The sequence below is a fragment of the Quercus lobata genome, chromosome 4 (assembly GCF_001633185.2).
Source record: "Quercus lobata isolate SW786 chromosome 4, ValleyOak3.0 Primary Assembly, whole genome shotgun sequence".
Classification (NCBI taxonomy): Eukaryota; Viridiplantae; Streptophyta; class Magnoliopsida; order Fagales; family Fagaceae; genus Quercus; species Quercus lobata.
In genome coordinates, this window is record NC_044907.1 from 35,884,752 (window position 1) to 35,898,406 (window position 13,655).

Here is a 13,655-nt window from a genome sequence, read left to right on the forward strand (position 1 = left end):
TTTAAATAGTAAAATTTCTGGCGGTACAAAAATTTAAATACTAAAATGATGGTCTATATGGTATAAATGGTATTTGACAGATTCTGGCAGTGACAGTAAGATTCATCCAGAAAGATGCAGAGGAAAAGAAAGCTTCTTTTAATCCGAGACCATATTTTAGACTGTTCATTAACTGGCTGCTGGACCTGGGATCCCTGGAACCTATTGTTGATGGTGCAAACTTTCAGGTGTGGATTGTTATCATTTGCTTTTGCATTGTTCTCTATGATTCACACTAATGTTGGTGCTGTATGTTGCAGGTTTTGGCAACGTTTGCAAATGCATTTCATGCTTTGCAGCCCCTCAAAGTTCCCTCATTCAGGTTCACATTTTTAACAAAATAACAGTCGATCGTAGGATTTTTTAAAGTAAACATTATGAGCATGTGAGCTTTGATACTGTAATAAATATCAATTTGGATGGTTGTGAATGGTGTTTTCTTTTAGTTGTTATGCTGACTTGTTGGTTGTTTCTTGAGAGCTCACTAATAATCTCTTTGCTAATCTGTGAGAAAGAACTGTTTAATTGTAAGAGTTAGTAGATTAAAACATCTTGAATAGAATAATTTAAAAAGAAAAATCTTGCATAGGATATTATTATTTAAGCTTGTCAATCAGACAAGTTATGTTCAGTTGATTTCCTCTTTGCTCTAATAAGCTTTCTAGTTGGAAAAAATGCAGGGCAGTTTTCACCAGGATGGCTTGAGAGTTGAGAGAACCATTGAATTGGAAAATGTCTTAAGATTTAGTCTAGGACCCGGATGATTTGTGCTGGAATAGATTTATTTGAGGGTTCATTATGCTTTATGTGGTTTCTATTAATCATGGTTTTGGCATGCATGTATTGGATGTGGGAAATCTTGATGTGTAAATAAATCTAATATTGCTTCAATTTTACACTGCATCACTAATTTTGTTGAAGTGGTTCTCCAGCTTTGCCTGGCTTGAGTTGGTGAGTCACCGGAGTTTCATGCCAAAAATGCTCACTGCAAACGGTCAGAAGGGTTGGCCCTTTATCCAGCGCTTGCTGGTAGATTTGTTCCAATTCATGGAGCCCTTTTTGAGGAGTGCTGAACTTGGAATGCCGGTTTGCCTCTTTCTCTCGGTTTCGGTGTTCATGCAACTATGACCTACATATAATAATTATTTTTTGTTTCTGTTTTCTTCAATATGCACAGGTTCATTTTCTATATAAAGGCACACTTAGGGTACTGTTAGTGCTGCTTCATGATTTCCCTGAGTTCCTGTGTGATTACCATTTTACCTTCTGTGATGTGATACCTCCAAGCTGCATACAAATGCGAAACATTATCCTTAGTGCATTTCCTCGTAATATGAGGCTGCCTGATCCATCAACTCCCAATTTGAAGGTATCTCAATAGATCTTGTATTGTAAACTGTTTGATTAAGAGACTAATCCTAAAGGGAATTGGTTTTCTTCCATTTGCAGATTGATTTACTTCCAGAAAGCAGTCAATCCCCTCGCATTCTCTCTGAGGTTGATGCAGCTCTTAAAGCAAAGCAGATGAAGGCTGATGTAGATGAGTATCTCAAGGTAATTGGCTCTCCGCTATTTTTTGTTTTGGCCTTACAATACCAGGAAAAAAAAAAGTCATGGAGAAACAATGTTTCACTTGAAGCAGACATGGCTTACTTTAATTACTAATTTGGAGTTAATTCTCTAGTGTTACATTCTTGTGATCCTTTTATGTTTTTTGTTTTTGTTTTTTTATTTTTATTTTTAATATATATATTTTTTATCTTTGTTTTGTTTTTCAAATGTTCTACAGACTAGGCAACCTGGGTCCTTTTTGACTGAACTCAAGCAGAAGCTCCTCCTTCCACCAAGTGAGGCTGCCTCCGCTGGTACCCGTTACAATGTACCCTTAATCAACTCCCTCGTGCTCTATGTTGGAATGCAGGTACTCATTTTTTTCTTACTTATATTTGTCTATTTCTCAAAATCTTGAGGACCACCATTTTTGTTGGTAGAATGACTTCCCCAGTTTCTTTACATGCATAAAGTGATTATTACTTTTTCCATTCTTAACCTGTTAATGTTGATAGGTCAGTTATCAATTCATTAATCACCATTATCTTTGCGTTATGTCACTTGCATTTGTTTTTGAAACTTCTTGAAAAAAACTCAACCATATTTTCTTCTGTAAATGCAACTGTATTTTTGGCATATGTTTGGGCTTGAGATCAATTTGAAATTAAAATAGGATGCTGTGAGATTCTCTTTCTCTGTGCTCTGCTTTAAAAAAGTTTTTGTAAGATGCTTATCTTCGTGTTATTTTATACAGGCCATCCAGCAGCTGCAGCCAAAAACTGTCCCATTGGCTTTGTTCTTGGTTGGTGCTGCCTTGGACATCTTCCAGACTCTAATAGGGGACTTAGATACTGAAGGGCGCTACCTCTTTCTCAATGCAGTTGCTAACCAATTGCGCTATCCAAACACCCATACACATTACTTCTCTTTCATCCTTCTTTACTTGTTTGCTGAATCAAACCAGGTACAAAATGTTCTGTTGTCAATGTTGGTGCATTTTAATGTGTATGTTTTAATTGATGTTGAAGTTGGCAGTCTCTACGTACAGCTTGGTTGAGACGCAATAGGAATACCTTTTTTTTTTTTTCCTTTTTTTTTTATTTATTGTAATCGAGTCTCAGATAGTATTGTTACTCCTGCTGTTATCAGAGCTGTAACATAGTAACATGTAAACTAACTGACAACATTTCCACAAAGTTTGACTGTAACATTTTGTTTATAGTCTATCATGGTGGGGTTATAACTAGTTGATGACATTTGTATAAATGCCTGTCATTAACATTTTATTTATAGGTTATCATGGTGAGGTTATTCTATTGTTAGATCCTGGGTTTTTCAGATTTAAAAGAAATAGTCTGTAAATTACTAGGTTTATCCTTCAACTGGTTTTAGTATATGATGATCTATGATTTTTATAATGATAACATGGATTATTCTGCTGCTTAACTTGATTGCTGATTTCCGTTTCCCTGGGCAGGAAATAATCCAGGAGCAAATTACAAGAGTATTGTTAGAACGCCTGATTGTTAATCGACCTCATCCATGGGGCCTTCTGATTAATTTCATCGAATTAATTAAGGTTACGATCTTTTTTCTTTATTAAGTTTCTCTGTATGCATTCCATCTTGAATATCAAATTTTATTCTGAGTTGGTCAATTTTTATTTTTATTTTTTCAGAATCAAAGATACAACTTTTGGAACCGAGCTTTCATAAGATGTGCCCCAGAGATTGAAAAACTATTTGAATCAGTCTCAAGATCCTGTGGGGGTCCAAAATCTGTGGATGAGAGTATGGTTTCTAGCTGGGTATCTGACTCTGCCCACTGATTCTCCCCAGCATGCTTGTCAATTTTTTTGATATGTAATAATTTTTTATTGAAAAATAGGAGAGACCTCGTGTACATAGGGGCTTGTCAGAGAATTGTTATGTAAATATAACCAGTTAAAACGACTAGGTACATTGTATAGTGTTCAGGATTCTTAGAATTGTATTTAATGAAGAGATTTTGTTATTAACTTTTATTTCACTGGCAAAATGTCGAGCTTTTAGATATTGCCTGAAATACTTGAGGTGTAACTGCCTGGCAAAATAACCAACAAAGGTAAATGATTGTTGTCTTCGAAGCAAAAGTTGGGAGGATGGTATTCACACTATAATGATGTGACAAAACTAGAGCCAAATTAATCAGTGTGTGAATGGAGTGTTTGATGTTATTGGATGCGGCTAATGCTACTAGAATCAACGTTGGAGCGAAAGTTTTAAGTGTAATTGTCATACAATTTCTAGATGTATTGAATGTGAACTAACATAGCTTCCTAAGCTTGAGCAATAGTAAACTTTTGGAGGCTTGGATCTTGTCAGAAAATTTTGAAACTGCTGTCATCTCCTCAATTGTAGATCGTCTTGCCTTTGCCGTCTTCTTGTTTGCCACTTCCTTGGCTCTGCTTATTTTCTTTTCCGTCTTCTTCAATGCCTGGGCACGTTTTCTTTCCAGTTTGTTCTGCCAGAAAAGAATAACACAAAGATGAGATTTTTAATAAAAAAGATTGTGACTTTTCCTCTCCTCTGCACTCTGCAGATCCAGAATCCAAATGGTGCCGTGGATTACTGGTTTTGAACTCTGCAGATCCAGAATACATATAGTGCCGTGGTATACTGGTTTTGTGGATGGAGGCTTATAGTCTTATCTAATAAAGATGTGGCTGTGGGTGGACTAGAGTCTTTTGACTCTTATGTCTAATCTTCGGCTGGGGCCGTGGGCCTTAAGAGTTTTGTCTTTTACATTTTTTTTTTTTTTAAGGTAATAGGATCGGTTTTTGTCTTTTGCATCTTTTGTTTTTGTTTTTGTTTTTTTAGGTAATAGGATCGGTATTAGCTGGGCTTTCAATTTTTGGCTGGGATGTAGGTGGAGTTATACTTCTGTCTGGGCTTTCAAATCTTCTTCTTTTTTTTTTAATCATGCGTTTTTATATTTGTGCAGGTTGAGAATTTGAGATTGATAGATTCTTGTTATTGTTTAGTAAAGCTAGAGCTACAATAGTACTTTTCTATATACATCAGGTTATATTGCTTTATATTTGAAAAGTTATTTTTTATTTCAGTCATTATAAATATATTACAAATAGTATTTATTTTATTTTTAAATTTCTACTAGAAAATATGCATTTGGATATGAAAAACTTTAAAAAAGAAGAAGAGAAGAAACATTAATTGAGTCTCAAAAAAGATCAATAAATAAATTTGTTATTAGTAATAAACAAAATACAACACAAAAATTAGATAAAAATATCACAAACAAGAAATTCACCAAAAAGAGTTAGAAGATAATGAAAATGAGATATTAGAAGAAATTGAATACAAAATTTTAATTAGTCAATTTGCATCTCAAAATGCAAGAAAAATAGATTTTAAATAAAATATATTATAATATAAAAATATTAAATAAATATTAATTTAATTAATACATAAAAAAAAAAAAAACCCAATTTTAATTCTCGCCTAAAGCCCAAAAATGTCTAGGGCTGGCCCTAGTTACTTAAATGTTTTGTCTTTTGTTATGAGGCGATCTCTTTGTGTATAGTTATATACAATGCTCCTCTTATATAAGGGTGAGTTCTATATTTGGGATGTGTATTCACATGTGAGTTAGGTGTTGTATACAACCCTTAAAACAAATAATAAATCCCATTCGGGTTTAGGCTTTCACTATTTATTTATTTATTTTTATGTAATAGCACTCAAATCATGTCAAAATTTAAAGTGCTTATCAGGAAAAAACATTCAACAAATATTTTTCCACACCTCAAATTTCTTCATCTCCTCCTTGGCCTTTTTGGTCTTCTCGAATTCCCAATCATTTATATCTTCTTCCTTCCTTTCCAGCCTGCCAAAACATGCTTAATTAAAGTCTGTTAAATATTTGAATAAGAGAGGATGTGTTTTCTTACTTGCTCATGAGTTTGGGGTATTTAGCTTTCTTCCATGCCTCTATCTCAGCATCAATCTTGTGCCTCTTGACATCATCTAAAAATGCATGGTAAGGTTTCAGGCGAGTCAGCAAACTTTGCTGTTCAATATTGTTCAGGCTATCAGCCTCAGAGGCTCCATGTATGCTATTACTACATGCTACATTGCTCAGCTCTTCAGGAACTTAACTCTCCTCTTCCACTGGAGGTAAAGTCTGGCTGGAAAGTTCATGATCACCGGCTGTAAAAAAAGTTTCTTATATTAACAACACTTTCAACTGCTTTTTTTTTTTTGCGTCAAACAAGAAAATGAAGGAGTTTACAATATTTTGATGCAAGGAAGAAGAACAAGTTAAAGACAAAACACAGAGAGAGAGAGAGAGAGAGAGAGAGAGAGAGAGAAGAGAGAGTATAACCTTTCACCAAGTTGGGGCGGCGTTGAAGATGAGTTCGGCTATTATCCATCCATTTATCTATTTCAGTACTAGTAGTAGTAGTAACTCTCTTGCTATCAAAGGACACAACGTCGGAGCTCTGAGAATTAAAACAGATTCTAATCATCATTCTTAATACAAAAAATGTCTGTGTGTGTGTGTGTGTGTGTGAGAGAGAGAGAGAGAGAGCACTGGATATGTGAAAGAGCTCAAAAGCATGAGGCAAGGCATGCATTTTCTAATCAATAATTCATTGAAAAAAAAAAAAAAAAAAAAAAGAGAGAGAAAATTTTAAATAAGAAAATGTCAAGAAACCAATGTAGCAAGATTGAAAACGGTTCATCAAAGCAATACTGTAGGCATATTTGATCAATTTTTTTTTCAGAATCCATACATATACAAAACTAGAAACAGAGAAATCAATCAAAGAAAATGAAACTTTCCCACAAGGTCAAACAGTCGCTTAACTTTACTCTTTTTTTTTTTTTTTTTTTTTTTTTTTTTTTTGCAAGAATACCTGGTTTCTTGAGTCTCGTGGGCTGGAGTAACCACTGCAAATGGGTGATGGAGAATCTGGCAAAACAGCCATGAGAGACCCCACGCTCCAAACACACAGAGGACAGCCTTCAGAGGAATTACACTGCGTTAAGGGTCTGTCTGAGGAATAATGAACCAAATGTGACTGATTATGGTGGTTGTACACAGAGTCAGAGATGGCCATGGAGTTGACGGTGGTGCTGCTCCTCTCGCTGAATGGGTGGTAGGACTTTTTCTGTGTTCTGGCTTTTCCCAGCATCGTTTTCTTGGGAATCTTGAATGAATGTTGTGGGGTGGTCGCTGCTATTCCTTCGGTTCTTGTTGCTGTTGGACTCAATAATGTTTCTGATAGCCAATCTTCAATTTCGTCGTGAGACTGAGAGTAACAACCGTTTGCCGATTCTTCTTGAATGGTTGGCAGCTGAGCTTTGATGAGCTCTGTAATGGAATATGTGCCAGGAATGTCAGACATTAGAAAACACTCAAACGTACAAATTTCAGAGAGTAGATTTTTACTTTTATGTCACAGTGATATACTCTATATTCAATCAAATGCGGAGAAAGTTTTATCCTAAGGTTACGTTTTGTTCTCTTTAGCTCGGAAGAGAAGGTAGAAGAATTTTTTGTTTTAATTTTTTAGCACTCGTTATGTTGTTTAGTATTATTTTCTAGCAGAGTTAAAAAGAAAAAAAGAAAAAAAAAAGAGTAATGGCGTATCAGAGCAAAAGTGAATCTATTTATTGTTATCTTTTTTTTTTTTTTTTTTTTTTTCATTTTGTAGAACTTTTACGATCGAAAGTTTGAAACTTGAAATTCTATAAACAATTTTACAAAAAAATTATACTTGGTGAGTGGCTATTAATAAGTAAAAAAGTAATATTTCCCTTGAGAGTGAGAGTTTGGAAACTTGTCATACTCACAACAAATGTAGATCACCACTAGTTTAGGTTTAACCAGAGGTGGATAATCGAGTTTAACACTCTTACAAAATGGGCATTTGGTCTTATTCTACCGCTACTAGCTTGTGCACAAAGTTTAAAGCCCAAAGTCCAAATAGTTAAATACATGAAAATAAGCCAAATGAGCATTGTAGTTCAAGGGAGAACCCATGAAAAAGGAAGATTAGTGGGAGAGATAGAGAACCGACTGTGCATGTCGTGAGGTTCATGAATTTTAAGTTTTTTCTTTGGTTTTTGGCAATGGAATGTGGTTAAATATATAAGGGTATCACTGTCGAATTTATGGATTATGGTTGAGAATTGAGATGATACCACAGCAAATTAGATCACATTTTTGTAATAAAAATTAGAGGTTGTTTTTCCTTTACTGCCCCTTCATCCATGTTGAATTCAAAAGCCCTTAAATAATGATTTGAATTTTGGTAGTCGGTGGAAGAAAAGTTTTTTTTCATTTTTTTTTAAACGATATCCCGCGCGATGTGCGGTGCATTTTGATAAAATTTCTAAGAGGTTATTTATGACACATTCATGAATACTATCAATCAATATATAAAAGCAGAGACCTTATGCGAGAGAGTATGAGATTTTGCCAAGTGGCGCATTATATGAGATTCCTTTCATTTAGGCTTCCATCTCACCCAAATTTAGCATTTATGTCAGTTGCATTTATTTCAATGTATTAATATAATTCAAAAAATTTGTATACGTTTATAACTTTAAATGCTTTAGATAGATACAAATGGATCTAAAAAGTCAAGGGAAAAGTACGAATATATATATATATATATATATTTATATAAAAGCAGAGACCTTGTGCGAGAGAGTATGAGGTTTTACCAAGTAGCGCATTATATGACATCCTTTTCATTTAGGCTTCAATCTCACCCAAATTTAGCATCTATGCCAGATGCATTTATTTCAATGTATTAATATAATTTAAAGAATTTGTATACATTTATAACTTTAAATGCTTTGGATAAACATAAATAGATCTAAAAAGTCATGGGAAAGACAAGAAGAATGTTGTGGGGTGGTCGCTGCTATTCCTTAAGGTCTTGTTGCTGTTGGACTCAATAATGTTTCTGATAGCCAATCTTCAATTTCGTAGCTGAGCTTTGATGAGCTCTGTAATGGAACATGTGCCAGGAATGTCAGACATTAGAAAACACTCAAACGTACAAATTTCAAAGAGAGTATATTTTTACTTTTATGTCACAGTGATATACTCTACATTCAATCTGTAGGGACTGGATTTGGAGCCCAACTCCGGATTTCCTAGAATCTTGGCCCAAAGAGCCCAATACAATGAATTTATTTAGAGTATGAGTTGAAGAACTAGGTTAAAATGAGTTGAACTACGGCTTGCATGGGATTTAAAGGTAAATGAACATGAAGTAAGATCTGTCACGGTCAAAAGACCTTTTTCCGAGGAGACTGGAACTTTTAAGATTACAAATCACCGTATTAGGGTTCTTTTACAGGACCTTACACCTGTTGGTCACCTGGACTCATACCCGAGCATCTATCCCATCAAACACCCCTTTCAGTTCTTTGTGAGTTGCGGCAACTAAGGTAGTACTGTTCAGGGGTCTTCTCTACGTTAATGCGGCCAAAAAAGTAGCTGTATTGTATTTAATGTGGTGGTGGCAGCCTTTCTTTAGATATTTTGAGTTTTCTTCCTTCTCACGTGTTTAGGGAGTGTGCCTTAACAGTTTGAACATACGTTTGCTCCGGATTTTCAGCGTTCGAGGAGAGGTCCCTCCTCGGACCTTCTTTCTTTGTCTCCCATGAAACGTAAATCATCTAAGTCAATCTCCTCGGAATCGCTAATGTCCTCGGACAAGCCCAAGGCCTAACTCGTCACTTTGGGCCATAGCCCCCACACAATCAAATGCGGAGAAAGTTTTATCCTAAGGTTACGTTTTGTTCTCTTTAGCTCCGGAGAGAGAGTGGAAGAATTTTTTGTTTTAATTTTTTAGTACTCGTTATGCCGTTTAGGGTTATTTTCTTAAAAAAAAAGAAGAAGTAATGTCATAGAATTATTATCAGAGCAAAAGTGAAGCTCTATTTATTGTTAGATTTTTTTTTAAAAAATTTGTAGAACTTTTTTGATTGAGAGTTTGAAACTTGAAATTCTATACACAATTTTACAAAAAATTATACTTAGCGAGTGATTATTAGTAAATAAAAAAGTAATGTTTGGACCCAAATGAGAACTAGTAAAAATTTGCAACAACAACCGTTTGTAAAAATGTTGTAAAATAGTTTGTAGCCGTGGAATTACATCTTTAGAACTGTCTCTTTGTTAAGGGTGAAAATCTGTTTATTTGTTTTTCATTTTTATTTTTAGGGGGGGAGAAATGGCTAAGCCTCCGTTTGGATTGCGCTGAAATGAAATTTCAATGTGTTTGCATCTCTATCAGTGGGTCCCGTGCACTATTCACAGGACCCACAAGTTATCTAATTCAGCAAATTTTTCTTTAAAACTATGTCCCACGGTACTATTCACACATTTAAAAATTATTTTGTTACAGTGTTTTCAATTTTCAATTTTCAGTTTTCAGCAATAAGTGATATCTAAACAGACTCTAAATAGGATAGTGCTTTCTAATATTAGTTGTTAATTTTGTTGCTTAAAGCTATTGGGTGTTGATGATGTATACTCAAGATGTTTGTTTCTTTTAAACATTCCGATTACTTATAGATATTATAAAATCCCTCTTGATATTTTGAATTTTCAACTCTCACTTAACATGTGCCAATGGCAAAATTTTGAATATTGGAATTATTTTCAAGTTACATATTAATGAAAGAAAATTTGTAAGGACGTATCAACTATTAAGTTACTAATTGTAATTGAAACTTTTTGTAGAGTTCTTTTTTTTTCCCTTGAGAGTGAGAGAATCGTGGAAACTTTTTATACTCACAACAAATGTGGATAGCCACTACTTTGGGCTTTAAAAAGAGGTGGACAACCGAGCTTAGCACTCTTACAAAATGGGCCTTTGGTCCTATTCTACCGCTACTTGCCTGTGCACAAACTTTAAAGCCCAAAGTCCAAATACTTAAACACATGATAATAAGCAAAATGAGCATTGTACTTCAAGGGAGAACCCATGGAAAAGGGAGATTAGTAGGAGAGATAGAGAACCGACGGTGCATGTCGCGAGGTTCATGAATTTTAAGTTTTTTCTTGGGTTTTTGGCAATAGAATGTGGTTAAATATGTAAGGATACAATTGTCGAACTTATGGGTTATGGTTGAGAATTGAGATGATGCCACTAAGCTAATTAGATCTCCTTTTTGTAATAAAAATAAGAGATTGTTTTTCCTTTAGGGTTCGTTTGGTTGGAAGGGTGGAAAATTGGAAGGATAGAAAATGGTGGGAGGATAAAAAAGATTTTGATTTCTCTCATTTTTGTTTGGTTGAGAGTGAAAAAGTGGAGGGATGGAAAAATTGATTTGGTATAAATTTACTCATATATCCTTTTTAAAAAATAATGGCCAATTAAAACAAAAAAGCAAAAAAAAACAATCACCCAATTTATTAAAAAATAAAAAACATGTCACAAAAAAAATCATGCCTAGTTAAACAAAAAAAAAAGAAAAAAGGAAGAGGCAATGGCCCAAGAAAGCACAAAAAAGAAGAAGAAGAAGAAAAGAACTGGATGAATTGCCCATATCCATTAAACAATCCATTTTCTCTCTTCAGTTTTTTCCCCGTTTTGGAGAGAACTTTTTGGTGGGCCTGAAGAGAAAATACCCAGACCCTATCATTTATTTTCCTTCCTCTCCACCCAACCAAACACATTCCAAAAAAAAAAAAAAAAAAAAAAATTCATTTCTATTTTCTCTTCAAAGTTTTCTATCTGCCTTATTTCACACCCAAACAAACACACTCTTAGTGCCTCTTCATCCATGTTGAATTCAAAAGCCCTTAGATAATGATAAATATTTTGGTAGTCAATGGAAGAAAAGTGTTTCTTTATTTTAAATGTGAATATGATAGAATATGGAAGATAGGTTAAGAATGAGTGGTTAAGAATAATGAATGCTTATGGAGGCGAACTTGTTTGTGGCAATTAGTTCAAATATTTGTGTACATGTATTTAACATGCACATTGTGGTTAACTTGCCCTTAACCATTTTGGTGTGTGGGTGCTTTCCTTGCAAATACATCACCCCAAAAGGTTTAGTAAACACTAGACAGCCACATTTCGGGTCTTCCCCACCCTTTATACCAAATCTTACCTTCTTGGGATCAATTATGATGTGTTGGACCCTTTTGCAGGCTTGGGCTGTAAATTCGGCCTCCCAATTTGGACTTTTGTTGACTGATTCATCGTAAGAAGAGAGAGGGAGAGAGAGAGAGCTTGGGCCTCCACTGCATGCATCTCCACCGCCGCTCCAGCATCTCCACCGTTGCTCGTCATCCTCCCCACCGATCGGCTTGGGTCAGATCGGCTTGTTCTTTTTTTTTTTTTTTTTTTTCAAATTTGCTTCTTAATTCAACTTTATTTTAAGAATTGGATTTTGTTTTTGTGTTTTGTGTTTGGATTATGTGAGAAATGGGTTAGGTCAGTTTTTTTTTTTTTTTTTTTTTTTTTTTTTTTTTTCATATTTGCTTGTTCTGATTCAATTTTATTTTAAGAATTAAATTTTGTTTTGTGTTTGGATTATGTGAGAAACAGAGAGAATGAGAGAAAAAAAGAAATCCGAAGGAGAGAGAAAGAATTGATATAATAGTAGCTAGGATAATTTTTTAAGCAAAAAAATTTATTTGAAGGTGCTACAGTGTTCTCTAGATTTAGAGAACTACTGTAGCAACTTCAAAAAAAATTTGGAGAACCTGCGCGTTTGGAGAAGTTGCTGGAGCGTGAATAGTAACATTTGGTGGTCCAAAAATAACTTTACAGTGACTGTTGGAGATGCTCTTAGGGCTTCACCAAATCGCAATAAAATATACGCGGTTCTCTGCTACAAAACCCATATCTAATTTCCACTATATGGGGAATTGAACCTTTAGCCATAGTAAAGAAAGACCTCACCACTGGCCCTTGCGGCTCGTCCTTGCAGTCTGCAACTTCAGTTTTTGCCGAGAGAGTTAGGGAGGGTGAGAGTGATAATGAGGGTGAGATAGAGGTTCTAACGAGAAAGAGAGTGTTAGGGATTTTAGTTTTTATTTATTTATTAATTTTATTTACCTTTTATATGAAGTGGTTGTACAGTTGGCAATTGATGAGGCTAGTAAATAAATTTTATATTATTCTGTTAGACACATTAGACTTTTCTATCCAAAGGATAACGGCAAGGATCAAAATGACACGACACTAAAATGTTAGGAACTAAATTGACACAATTAAAAGGATAGGGATCAAATTAACATATAATATAATAGATAAGAACCATTTATATAGTTTACCCTAAAAAGACCATTTCTTTTCTTTTTTTTTTTTTTTTTCTGAAACAAAATGGAAAGCTTCTCAATTCTTTCTGTTAACATTTAGATTTTTTTTTCTTCTTTTCTTTTTAATGGAATCTCAAACACATGGGAAACAAAAAACCGAAAAAGAAAAAGAAAAAAACACAAATTGAAAAAGAATAACGTTGGTATTGTATCTAATTCCGTTCATCTGTTATTTTTTTGATTCAGCAAATTTTATCTTCGAAGTCTTCTAGTAAAGAGAGAGATTGCAGATTGCAGAACAATTACCCAACAAGGTAGCCCTCCCTTAAAGCCCATTTGACATAATAGTGAGGTTTTTATTATTTATTTTTTTTGATGGGATAATAATGAGGTTAACAAAAGAAGGAACTCTAGCAATCAACCATTCAAGACTGCTTAAAGTAGGAAAGCATATTCTTCAAATATCATAACAGCAGTAGTATTATACATGAAATCACATTTGACCATATTCTAATGGGTATTGGGATTACTTTTGAGAATGAGGTCAAAGGTTTCACATAAAATGACTCAGTGCTTCAATTGATATCCATGGTCAGTAGAACGGACATTTCCATGAGGTTCAAGCAGTATGGATACATGAAAGACAGACACAGAAAAGGCAGAAATGAGATCATGCTCGCTGGTGGCCAGAGTAGTTTTCCAGGTAACCTAACGCCGGCCATTAAAGGTCAAATATTCAAACACAACCGGAAGACATGCTT

At 34.5% G+C, this 13,655-nt stretch overlaps 2 protein-coding genes across 6 annotated transcripts in view; one reads left to right on the forward strand and one right to left on the reverse strand.

The window, feature by feature from the left end:
• Window positions 1-3,618, forward strand: part of LOC115986534 (CCR4-NOT transcription complex subunit 1) — a 35,626-nt gene extending 32,008 nt beyond the window's left edge. For 4 of the 5 annotated variants that reach the window (XM_031109655.1, XM_031109657.1, XM_031109659.1 and 1 more), the window contains exons 43-51: window positions 81-227; window positions 300-361; window positions 972-1,125; window positions 1,217-1,408; window positions 1,489-1,593; window positions 1,829-1,960; window positions 2,345-2,554; window positions 3,068-3,169; window positions 3,269-3,613. In XM_031109655.1, the coding sequence (XP_030965515.1) occupies window positions 81-227; window positions 300-361; window positions 972-1,125; window positions 1,217-1,408; window positions 1,489-1,593; window positions 1,829-1,960; window positions 2,345-2,554; window positions 3,068-3,169; window positions 3,269-3,418 (1,254 nt within the window). In that variant the 3' untranslated portion in view covers window positions 3,419-3,613. Of the gene's footprint in view, window positions 1-80; window positions 228-299; window positions 362-971; window positions 1,126-1,216; window positions 1,409-1,488; window positions 1,594-1,828; window positions 1,961-2,344; window positions 2,555-3,067; window positions 3,170-3,268 lie in introns of all 5 variants that reach the window. The other variant, XM_031109656.1, reaches the window with a different exon arrangement.
• A 105-nt stretch (window positions 3,619-3,723) lies between these two features.
• Window positions 3,724-7,010, reverse strand: LOC115986536. The gene is made up of 5 exons (XM_031109660.1): window positions 6,509-7,010; window positions 5,974-6,091; window positions 5,540-5,798; window positions 5,394-5,475; window positions 3,724-4,092 (listed from the first exon to the last, which is right to left on the reverse strand). Exons 1-3 carry the CDS (start codon window positions 6,998-7,000, stop codon window positions 5,743-5,745), a joined length of 666 nt encoding a protein of 221 aa, XP_030965520.1. The 5' UTR covers window positions 7,001-7,010; the 3' UTR covers window positions 3,724-4,092; window positions 5,394-5,475; window positions 5,540-5,742.
• Between the last annotated feature and the right edge of the window lie 6,645 nt (window positions 7,011-13,655).